This window comes from Heliconius melpomene, chromosome 5 (genome assembly GCF_056956725.1).
Source record: "Heliconius melpomene rosina isolate 202511_hmr_F chromosome 5, ASM5695672v1, whole genome shotgun sequence".
Lineage (NCBI taxonomy): Eukaryota > Metazoa > Arthropoda > Insecta > Lepidoptera > Nymphalidae > Heliconius > Heliconius melpomene.
The window spans coordinates 4,209,228-4,221,928 of NC_140393.1; the positions used below are offsets into that span (position 1 = coordinate 4,209,228).

A 12,701-nucleotide genomic window follows, 5' to 3' on the forward strand; every position below is an offset into this window, starting at 1 on the left:
GATACTCCTTGTAAATTCAACTCCGAATCGTACTCATGTTTTATTAAAAGAAATTTATTAAGCCAAGAAACCCAAGCATCCGTCTAATAAAAAAAAAACTTTTTTTGTACTAAAAGGTGATATTAATATTCAAGGCAAATTATAAATGTTTTCTTATATAATATTCGAATATTTTGTATACAGATATTACGAAAACAGTATTTAAAATTCCTAGAGGTAATAATATGACGTCTAAACTTCAACAGTTTCACTTTCGTTCGGACTTTCGAGACGAGCTTAACCACGCCCAAATCCAATGTTTTTAAAAAGTATACGTGCTTAGAATTTCTTAAATATGCACTTTCCAGTATATTATGAAGCAAAATATTAATCTAATAATCGTAAAATATATGATAAAATTGTGATTAAAATATAATTATTAATTCATATAATTTAATGACGTACTAAAGTTATAATTGCAAAAAATAAAGAAAAAATTGTAATAAAAGGACAGAAAAAACTCCTTATAATATTGTTTTAAGCTTCCTTATAAGGCCATTACAGCTTACTTCATAAGCACAAGCGTGGGTTCGATCCCCGCTCTAGGAAATGGATTTTTATGTATTATTATTTTCACATCTTCGCTTTGATACTAAGACAAAACCGCGGCCTACGGTTCCATCAATCATCACACGATACCTCAAAAATTCCGTGGAAAGTGGGGAACGGAGTTTCTTAACTCTACGTTCTCCATGCTATGCGGGAATCAGCGTGAAGCTGAAAAAAAAAAGATTATTAAAATGCAAGCAAAAGCTTTTTGAATGACTTTGAAATTATCATTGTCCGCGTAGAAACGGTGATTGTTGGAAGTAGTTCACCTTGGCATTTAACTGAACCTTAATACTGTGCACATTCATTCTATCTAAAACAATTTTTATGCAGCTATTTAAATAAATTTTACTCTTATTCTTATATTGTTTATTGGTTAATTACTTTCGCTACTAGGTCTGGTGTCAGTTCGATTCCTATCGTCAAATAATAATAATATTTATCTATTAATTATAATTAATTATTAATTATTTAACTTAGTTACGTAAATATTTAAATAATACAGTTATTTGAGGCCAGTTTAACGAAGTGGTATTTAACACTATTTTCGATGGTTTTGGGTTCGATCCAATTCGGCATTCATTATTTTAATTTCCGTTCTGGAAACGCGAATAGGTTAACTAAGCTAAATAATATTTATATTGTTACATAAATTATTGTATATATATAATCTGCATCTCAAGATCGATCTCAGACTTGAGAGCGTCTTATAAATACTGGCCTAAAGTGTGTGTTGATAAATATAACAGTTTCAACAGTCGATCGCGCCTATGACGAATGACTTCTATGAAAATAGTCAATGACTTTAGTGACTTATTAGCGCGAGACTAATGCGGATTCTCGAATATAAAACAATTGAATGTTGTTTTTTTATTAGGAAAAACAACAAGAGGCTTACAGGTCACAGGTGCCCATGCCTTTTTTACCTTTTTTTTTATTGGATTTTTTTTCTTAATACTTGTATTTTCAATAATAATATGGAGTTTACTTGAAACATTACCAATAATTGTTTTCATATAATGTTATTGTCGTTTTGTTATTAATCAACAACAACAATATTAGTTTCGCTATTTCGCTTTTAGTTTTAATGTTAATATTAGAGAATATACCAAAATTAGAAACAGGCTTTAGACAAAAGGCCAGAGCCGCCTGTAAGCAAGGTCAGCGCACTGTGCGCGGGTGCTGAGTTAATGTACCTAATGGTCGAATTTGAGCTATACAATATTATATGAAAATAGTTTTTGTTGCATAATAAATAAATAAAAATAATCGCTTCACGCTGTATCCCGCACACAGCAGGGTAGACAGAGGCATCCTAGTGTTGAGACACTCCGTGCCCACTTTCTGCTGAATCCTGGAGGCATTGCGTGTTCAGTGGTGGAACTCATAGTAGAACTCACAGAGTAAAGAAATGGACATATAAATTTAAATAAATATTTCATTTATTTTCCTCAAGTGGGGATCCACATATACCCTTAATTGGAGCACTTGTGACCCTGTGCCACGACTGTAAAAAATGTATATTAACCAAAGTTCTTCTCAGAGAGATTGCGTTCTCAATGAGGAATTATTCCGTTCTTTACTTTTTTGTACAAATTAATGACATTCACTAAATGAAGGAAAACCTTGATATCGCAAGAGTTTGAATTGTACAAAATAAGCAACTTTGTCCTTTATCGATTACTTAACGAATAACTGTATTAAAAAGATGACTTTTTATAACATCCATATTATACGTGTATAATTGGCATATATATATATATATTTTTATTTGTCTTAAAATAATCTTTTATAGGATTCTAATAATATAATAGTTAGCTAGGTAGGTCAAGAGATATTTTAGGATACAGGTTCAAATACCTAAATACATTAAAATCATTTATAGTAGGTACATTGTTTAATGTAAATGCCTATATCAAAATAATAGCGTTATTATTAATAACGTTATCTCTTCTTCGAATTCTGTAACCAACGGTGATGCAAACAAAAGGACAATACTAACCAGGATGTATTTAATTCTTTAACATTTTTCATGGTTCATTATACATATAAATGGTAGATTAGTCTTTGTTTTTGTTTTTTTTTCACATTAAAAGATTAAAGGCTGTTTTGGAGTATTACCCATTAATTTAATTATATAATGAATGCTTATTTAAATAGTATAACATATAGCGGTTGTTTTTAGTGTTATGACACTCCGTTTGTCATTCGTTCTCCATATTACGCTTTGAGTAACGAAACAAAGCAGAAGCAAGCAACGCAAGGAAATTAACATGTATTTGTAAAAAAGAGAGACAAATAATTAAAGATTGAATTCGTTATAAAAACAATTTACCTTTGCGACCAAAGGAAGTTCCGATACGAGTCCCCCATATACGGATATGGACGTTAGAAATGAATTTGGACTAGACACTGATTTATTGGTGTACTAATTCATTGCAGATTTCGGTACCTAACGTACCAAGGTTGCATACTAAATTCTTCAAATAAAATAAATATTCTTTATGACTATGATTCTGTAAACACGACAGGTATTGGGTTCGATGCACATTCACAGAAATGAAATATTTCATGTTTTTATTTTCTCGCTCTGGAGTTGAGGTAAAGCGCGAAAGTTCCACCACTCAACCCCAGAAAATGGGGAATGGAGTTAACACTAGGTTCCCTTTGCCAACCCAGCTTGCTGTATGTATAGCGTGAACCTAAAATAAATAAAAGCTAAGCGGAAATTAGTATGTAAGGTTATTCTTTTGTTTGCTTAACAAATAACTTTATCTTATTTCTCTTCCTTTTGGACAAAAGCCAGTAAGATTTCCTAGAATCGAGTTGTTATTAAGTTACAAATTAATGTTTTATGCAGTACCAGAACCGGATTTTTATTACCATTTATAATATTATGTAAGCTGGTAATTTGATTTCTACAAACTTACCTACAGAATGAAGAAAATATGTATATATCTTTAATTTTTTTTGTTAATTAAATCAATGTTTAATATAATATCGATTAATATGTAATACTGATTGTAATTTCGTAGAAATGATAAATTATATGGGACAATGACCAGTCCAGGCGCAGAGGCACAGAGTGTGACTGTAAAACCGACTGGTTGTGAGTTCGATCTCCATTGGAGATGAAATATTTATTTAAATTTTTATTTCCATTTCTTCGCACTGGTGTCGAGGCAAAAGCGGGGTGTTGAGTTCCGCCATTCAACATGCAATGTCATGCCTTCAGAATCCCTTCAGAATTCGGCGGCAAGTGGGGAAAGGACTAGGTTCCCTCTGCCTATCCCGCTGTGTGCGAGATACAGCGTAAAGCTGTTTTAAACATTTTATAAAATTTCCTAAACTAAACCAGACAAAATGACTGCTTCGGAAAACTGTATGATTATTTCATTAATTACAGCTAGACAAGTGAAAATTAGACAACTCCATACATATTATCTCGGTAATTACACATAAATTTAATATTTCGCAATACATTAAAAAGTGAAATCGTATATTAGTAACCATTCTTCTCAAATAATGTTAAACCAAAAACTCTTAAATAAATTGTATTGAAACGAAAGTGTACCACAAATAAGAGTAACTTTTTAGTTTTATTTTCCAACGATTGGACCGTTAAGTAACCGTTGCCGTAACCATGACTTATTATCTCACTTGCTTCCGTTGCTATCTTTATTTACTTTACCATTTTTTTGACAGGTAAAAGATATATCTAGTATTAATCTTTTAGTATTGATATTTAGTGTTCACTTTTTTCTTCTCTTTGTCAATTATTTAGTGATATAACTCTCCGCTCTCCTTCATAAAATTGTTGTTATATTTTAAAGACGTTTAACGTTATTATTGTTATTATATAACTGATGGATACGGGTTCAATTATTATTGAAGAAAATCTTTGTATTTATATAACAAGTTTTTCTCTGGCCTGGGAAATAAAGGCTTGTCAATTTAAATATAAATACTATCTCAGTCTCATTTTAATTTTAATATTGCAATAATTTATTTAATATTTATTTATTTATTTATTTATTTATTTATTTATTTACATGTATATTGTCGAACATGTAATGCCAGGTAATACACGGTCGATATCTTATTATTATTTTTTTATTTATTTTATAATTTTTTATTTATAAAATTAATTATTTTCAGGTGAAAGTAACGCAAAAGCAGCCTAATAGCAACGATGAGAAGTTCATCAGAACTCTTACCAAAGGCGACTTCTTTGGTGAGAAGGCATTACAAGGGTGAGTAAAACATAGTCTAATCTTGTTTCATAAGAAGATATGGATTGATTTAAGAGATATTTTTAACTGTATATTGTAGTTTTCTGTACTTGTAGTAGGCATTTTTAGTCAGATTTTTTTTTAATAAATTTACTATAAAGAAAGAAAAGAGGCCATTCGTGGCGCAGTAGCAGAAATAGTGACTGTAAAATCGACTGGTTGTGGGTTCGATCCCAACTCGAGGAAATAAAATATTTAGTAAGTATTTGGCAGAAAGTGGGGAACGGAGTGCCTTAACATTAGGTTCCCTCTGCCTACCCTGCTGTGTGCGGGATACAGCGTGAAGCTGATTTAATTTATTTATTAATTATTTGCTATATAAAATTTACGTTCATTTAATTTATTTTCGTAACTTTCAGTTCAAAAATACTTTATTATTCTATCATGTAATTGTATTCTAAAAGAAAAGTCAAAGTAAAAGGTAGTCTTAGATTTAAAAATTCGTGGTGAAGTGTTTGCGGTTAGTTGTTGAGATTTCTCTCATCTTTCATTGCGAAACGCTTTCGAGAACATCAAAATGTCTTTTAATCAGCTACATGTATTTATTCAAAGTAAAAATAAGATTCTTAGTGCATTTTTGTATTCATTAAAATTTATGAGCCGGCAAATGTTAGTTAGTGGCGTTAGAAAGTTTTATCATATACGTTCTAGTGTCCGAGATCGTCATGTACGAGATCTCATTTGTTTTTAAGAATTTTAGTTTCTAAATGATGTTAATATCGTAATTACATTATAATTATTGCATAACATGAATATACCCACTTGAGAAAATTAGATATTTAAAATTTTCTTTTGCGTCGTTCCGGCCACTGGACACACAAATCTTCCAGAATTCGTCGAACAGTGAAAGTGTCTTAATGAGAACAGAGTGTCTTAACACTAGGATAGATAGATTCCATCCACCATGCTATGCTAAACTAAACTTATTAATTAAATTTACAACTTATTTACAAAAATCTTTACAATTTCAGAGACGATCTACGAACGGCGAACATTGTCTGTGACTCACCAGATGGCACCACTTGTCTGGTCATCGACCGGGAGACCTTCAATCAACTGATTTCTACCCTCGACGAAATTCGTACCAAATACAAGGATGAAGGCGACGACAGGCAGAGGTAAGCTTTAAAAAATGTCAAATTTTATTAATTTTTTATATTCTTTTATATTACTTATTTTATAGAGGCCAGGCCTAGGCGGCTGTTTGTGGGTTCGATCCCCGAAATATTTATTTATATTTTCATTTATTTGCTCTGATTTCGAGGCAAAGCGCGGCGTTGAATTCCGCCACTAGGTTCTCTCTGCCTACGCTGATGTGTGGGATACAGCGTCCATTCGTTTACCTTGTTAGAATATATTAAATTTGAAATAGAATTTATATTTTAAATACGTTACTTTGCATGTCAAGTTCACAAAAACAACTTCTTAGAGGTTGTATGGCCACAAAAGATTTCACAATACGATTACAATGCTATTGTTAACATTTTGAAACATCGATTCCATTTTCGGTGCTGCCTTTTGTTTTTCGATTCTGCTATAATTTAAATATATTATATAAATATATAATCTTCTATAATATAAATATAACTTGTTCTATTTTTGTTGATGCAAACTCGGGAATGTCTTACGGTGAGTAATTTGCAAGAATGCAAGAAAAGTATGTAACTAAAATTATTTGAGATTTTTCATATTTTTAAAAGTGTTATTGCATATTTTGGAAAGAGAACGTATAAAAATTTGATGTTGGTTGTGGGCGCAGGTTCAAATCTCGCTCCAATTCCTCCGTTCAATGTTTTTTTTTACTTTTTCTAAAAAGTATTTATTTAGTATATATTTGAAGCTTATATTTCTAACTTATCTTATATATTTAAAACTTAATAAAGTCGATCATATTTAAAGTACAACTTTAAACAATTTAAAATTACAAACAATTGCGTGACCAAAATGCTATGATAACAATTTAAAAAAAATATATTTATCTAAAATATTGCTAAAATATTTTTTTTTACCAAAAGTCCAAACAAATTAATTAGAAATCTATATGAAATAAGTACATTTCTAGTTTTACCAGCATTAGTTGCATAGTTAATTTAATTGATATTGCTAATATCAATTAAATTGTTAAATCAATAATACTATCAATGCAATATATATATTTTATACATATATTTTGGCAATTTTACGGGTATCTAGTTTTTTTCCAAATTTTGAAATGATTTTTGTAACATTTTTTATAAAATCTTGGCAAGTATGCTCTATAATTAATTTATAAAATTGCACCACAAGCTATAATTTAGTATTTATTGCAAAATCTTTTTCAATCTTAATTATACTGTGAATATTCGAAATTCGAATTCAATCTCTGGTGTCGAGGTAAAGCGTTGAATTCCGCCACTCAACATGCAATGCCCCAAAAAATCGTTGGAAAGTGGTGACCGCCGTGTCATAACATTAGGTTCCCTCTGCCTATCCTGCTAAATGCGGGATACAGCGAGAAGCTGAAAAAACAATACTAGCTACAGAACTTTCCTAAATACGTTATCAGCCTTTATCTAACATCGATTGTAGTGTATTAGTAGATCTAACAATGGTGCTATAAAACCACGAGAAATATTACCACCGTGCCATTTAATAGATATCAGTAAAAACATTATTTCTATGCCAAGGAAAGTTAATAACCCGATTCAGATTTACTTCCACTGTCGATCATTTCTTTATGTATGAATTATTGATTATTATCAGAGAAAGTGTTGTAGAATGCATCTGTGATAAGAATTTCTTGAAGCGAATTCTTATCATATTTCTGCAATAAGTTCTCTATATTTCTAATGCAATAAAAATATAATATAATATTTAGTTTTTTTTTTTGTAATTTACTTTCGTTAACATTATTAAAAGTCGTTTGTTATATACATGTAAACATTTGTTTTCCTTAAGAAAATATAGGAGAAAATAATTATTCGTATTAGAAATATTTTTTATACTTAAAAAAAATGATAAGCTAAAAAAACTAAATTAATTTTACGATTTATTTCCACAGACTTAACGAAGAATTTGCCAACTTACGGCTGTCAGATCTGCGCATCATCGCCACACTGGGTATAGGCGGTTTCGGTCGCGTAGAATTAGTGCAAATACAGGGTGATTCGAGCAGGTCGTTCGCCTTGAAGCAAATGAAGAAAGCCCAGATCGTGGAGACCAGACAACAGCAACACATCATGTCAGAAAAAGAGATAATGTCCGAAATGAATTGCGAATTTATCGTGAAATTGTATAAGACGTTCAAGGACCGTAAATACTTGTATATGCTGATGGAGACTTGCCTGGGTGGAGAGTTGTGGACTATTCTGAGAGATAGAGGTGATTATATTTTATGTGGTTTTTGTACAGGCAGGCAGGTTAAGTTGCAGCAGCAGTAAACGGGCACTTGTGCATTCGATTCCCCATCGGAAAAATGATTATTTTCGTTGAGGTTGATAGGGAAATGGGAAACAAGCAATAAAAGATAACAGTAGTACTAAAAATAGATATTCAAACAAAACATTAGTAAAATTGATAAAAATAAGAGTTCCTGACCAAGAAGTTCTTATATCAAAATAATAAATAAACATAAACAATTTTCCTTTTCAGGACAATTTGACGACTCCACAACGAGATTCTACACTGCATGCGTTGTAGAAGCCTTCCATTATTTACATTCTAGAAATATTATTTACAGGTAAGATATAAAAGTAGGCACTCTTTAATATCTATAAAATAATACAATACATTAAAAGTTAAAGTAATTTATTCGTCAAGCATTATTTACAGAAATCCATACTTATAAAATTTTTCAGTATTTTAGTAATTTACGTATTTCATACGTTTTATTTGTTTAAAAGAAACGTCTGCTTTTCTTGCGTTTATTTGTATAATTTTATCAATGTTAATATTATTAAATGCTTAAACCATTGTTTCCCAACACTTGTATCTACTCTTGATATTAAATTTACTTTATAATAAGTACAATTGTAATTATTTTACTTCCAATGCTAAGAGGTTAAACAAACAATAATAATTTCGTAATAACTAAGAATATTTCGTCACTTTCATAGTAATGAAATGACGAAATATTCTTGCTATTACGTGCGATGACCATTATTTGTATAACTTGAAATACTCTTTTATTTGTTGTTTTCTTTTTCTGCAAAGGGAACACACTTCAGATCTCTACTTTTTGTCAAATTTCGGAATTCAACGCCGTGCTTTGCTTTGTTACCAGAGCGAGGAAAATTTAAATATTGAATATTTCATTTCTTCGAGTGAGAATCGAATCCACAACATGTTGTGTATATAGTGGCATGCTTGTACCAAGTTTCAAACTATGCCATGGTGGCTCAAAATGTGTAGATACTAATAGTTTCTGATAATATTTGTTTATATATCAAATGATTTAACATTCTTCCAGGGATCTTAAACCAGAAAATCTCTTGCTGGACTCCAAGGGCTACGTAAAGCTGGTTGACTTCGGGTTCTCCAAGAAGCTGCAGGCGAGCAGGAAGACGTGGACGTTCTGCGGCACGCCGGAGTACGTCGCGCCGGAGGTCATCATGAATAGGGGACACGATATCAGCGCTGATTATTGGTCTTTAGGTAAGGTTTGGATGTGATTGTAATAAAGAAGGGATTAATAGCCAGCTGTATATTGGTAATAATGCAAAGAGAACCAAGTGAAACCAAGAAAGCCAATTGTTCTCCAAATATCGCCGATTTTAGGATTATTCGTTTGGGTTACATATTGGGAAAAGTAAAATATTTCACATACTTAGATAGAGGAAAACAATACACAGAGAATTGACAACTACAATGTAATTTTTTGTTGTTTTTTCTATCTTTATTGATTTCTTCTAATATACAATAACTCAACAAGCAGTGTCTCCAATTGGGTCAGAAAGAGTATCTTCTATCTTCTCATATTTTTTTCTGCTACACAATTGCACGCGTAAATCTGTGTTTTATCATCACATTTAAATAATTTTAATATATTTCCAGGTGTACTAATGTTCGAACTTCTCACCGGATCCCCACCGTTCACGGGAGCGGATCCCATGAAGACCTACAACAAGATACTGAAAGGTATTGATGCTGTCGAGTTCCCCCGCTGCATCACGAGGAACGCCGCCAACCTTATAAAGAAACTGTGTCGAGACAACCCTGCTGAGAGACTTGGCTACCAACGTGGTGGGATCACTGAGATACAGAAACATAAGTATGTTTTATATTTGCTATACTAAATAATAGAAAAAAACACGTAACGAATAATAATTAAAATTGTTGTTAAAATTATTATGAATTTAATTATATCCAAAATTTAAACGTATCGAGTGATACAGACATTGTCTCGCTTTCCACGGACATTAAGAATTATTTTTTTTATTATTTTTTTTAATAAATTGCGTGGTAATATATCTTATTATAACTCCTTTTTACCCGACTTCACAAAAAATAATAATAAAATTACTATTAATGATTATCTATTATTTAAAGGCTATATTCTTTTAACACCTAAAATGAACTTCCAGATGGTTCGACGGTTTCAATTGGGAGGGCCTAGCGCAACGTACTCTAGAACCACCGATCACCCCCGTAGTGAAGTCAGCGGTGGACACACACAACTTCGACCAGTACCCCCCGGACGCGGACGAACCCCCACCCGACGACCTATCCGGGTGGGACGCCACTTTTTAAATGGGATTTAGTTTAATTTTGCTTTGGAACTCAATTTGTATTAAATTTTAATAGATTTTTCTGTTTTTACAATTGAGAATTGTTTAATATTTTGGTATTTTTCATCAGAATTTTAATTAATCATTATATTTGGTTTTCTGTAATGTATAATTGTAGTATTTGAATTGAGTTCCAAAGCTATATTTAATTGTATTACAATGTTGTAAGGGATATACAATCTTTATAAAATATTGAGAGAACAAAGTTGAATCTTAAAATTTCATAATAATGTCCACAATAATTAATTATCGCTGTTATTATTTTATAAATGAACTATTAGTAACGCTACTCGCCACTAGATGGCGCTCTTAATATAAAATAATTAAAAACAAGCTTAATTCTTATATATAGTTCTTACATAGTTCTCTTAATTTTATGCTGGAATTGTTTTCTCATATACTAACTAATCGAATATGACGTTCATGTTAGAATCAAATAAGAATTATCTCATTTAGTTTTAAAAGGCGATGTTTGCCATTAGTAGTTACAGCGCTTGCCAAGTAACAATTATATTTAATATTTTTATAATAATGTAAAGCAAATTCAATTATAAATACTATTGTATACATTTTCTATAATCCAATTTAGTTGAAAAACAAAATGGCAATATATTAGAAATACCAAAATGACGTTACCCTTACATATATTTATGTATATATGACATATTGTTATTTACACTGACATATAAAGGTTCTGGTACCTTTGGAAATAAATTTATTTTTGTAGGTAATTTTTGATATGTCATAGTAATATTATGCTGTGTATTAATAGATGTGATATTCCATTTTTGCCTTATTGCGGTGCTCAAATTCAAATTATTTCGATCAATATTTATTATATAGTATTGAAAATTATTTACATTTCTTTAAAAAAATATCTTAAATCAAATGATGTATTGACAATAGTAGATAATGCTTAAAATATAATACAGATTAAAAAAAAAATTTTGAACGAAGAATGATGAATGAAAATAATGAGAATTAAATGAATGGAAAATTGATACGATTGTTAAGTTAAGATGCACTTATATAAATTATTTTTTATATTAAACAATAAGATAATACAGAATTATGTGACTAAAAATGTTATTTCGGTATAGATAGATGGTACATGAGTACAGTTCAGTAGTTTATTGCTATTGGGTTCTCTAATAGAAAATGGCGGTATAATGATATGTCATTCAATGGTAGCTATCCATATATGACGTAATTGTAAAAAAAGCCCTCGACGTAAATAAAGTCAATTATATTAAGTTTTCCATGTAATGTAAATATTATTATATAATAATTAAATGTTTTACGTAACTTCACAGTTATGTTTTTAGTTAAATTGTAATTGATTTAAGAACATTTATATTTGTAATCATAGATTAAATAAATAATTTTAATGTGAAAATTTATGGATTTTGAAAAATGTAAAATACATTATTTCGATTATTGGTATTTTTTCTTTTCCTCCTATATCGATTGTAACTAATACAGTATTATTTTTTGAATTATATTATTAGAATATTAGTATTAATAGAATTGATGAATTAAAGAATACAGCAAAATGATAATGATAAAAGCACGTTCCGCGCGTTCGATGAAGTTAAATAGTACTTAAAACAGTACTAGAAATTAAATTTGGTATTTTTGAATAATAATTTAACATTCAACATCGCTAGATATAATTTAATCGAGGTACCAACTCTCACTACACTAATTAAATAAAAATCTTAAAATAAACTGACTTGTCAGTCAAATACAAAAATATTTTTAGCAATCTCAGCTGAAAATAACAGGCTTACGTAATTTGTCAATCAAAAGCGAAACTAAATATAGCGCTCCGCCGCTAGGCCGGCCGGAGTGGAGCTGACTGGCAGCCGGGTTAGTTAGAATTCTATAAATTCTAACGTCCTTTGTATTTTACAGTGCAAGTTATAAGAGAAACGTAAACTGAAATTCAAATTCAAATTTAAAATATTCTTTACTCAAATAGGCAATTATTATAAGCACTTTTGAATTGTCGAATGAACATATGAACAAAAAGCTACCACCGGTTCGGAAGGCAGTT

General features: G+C 30.5%; 1 protein-coding gene across 5 annotated transcripts in view; it reads left to right on the forward strand.

The window, feature by feature from the left end:
* for (cGMP-dependent protein kinase for) overlaps nucleotides 1–12,082 on the forward strand; it is a 121,481-nt gene extending 109,399 nt beyond the window's left edge. For all 5 annotated transcript variants that reach the window (XM_085185715.1, XM_085185716.1, XM_085185717.1 and 2 more), the window contains 7 exons: nucleotides 4,747–4,841; nucleotides 5,852–5,998; nucleotides 7,921–8,240; nucleotides 8,511–8,598; nucleotides 9,328–9,512; nucleotides 9,912–10,128; nucleotides 10,442–12,082. In XM_085185715.1, coding sequence (XP_085041841.1) covers nucleotides 4,747–4,841; nucleotides 5,852–5,998; nucleotides 7,921–8,240; nucleotides 8,511–8,598; nucleotides 9,328–9,512; nucleotides 9,912–10,128; nucleotides 10,442–10,607 — 1,218 coding nt within the window. In that variant the 3' untranslated portion in view covers nucleotides 10,608–12,082. The remainder of the gene's footprint in view (nucleotides 1–4,746; nucleotides 4,842–5,851; nucleotides 5,999–7,920; nucleotides 8,241–8,510; nucleotides 8,599–9,327; nucleotides 9,513–9,911; nucleotides 10,129–10,441) is intronic.
* Nucleotides 12,083–12,701: the final 619 nt, after the last annotated feature.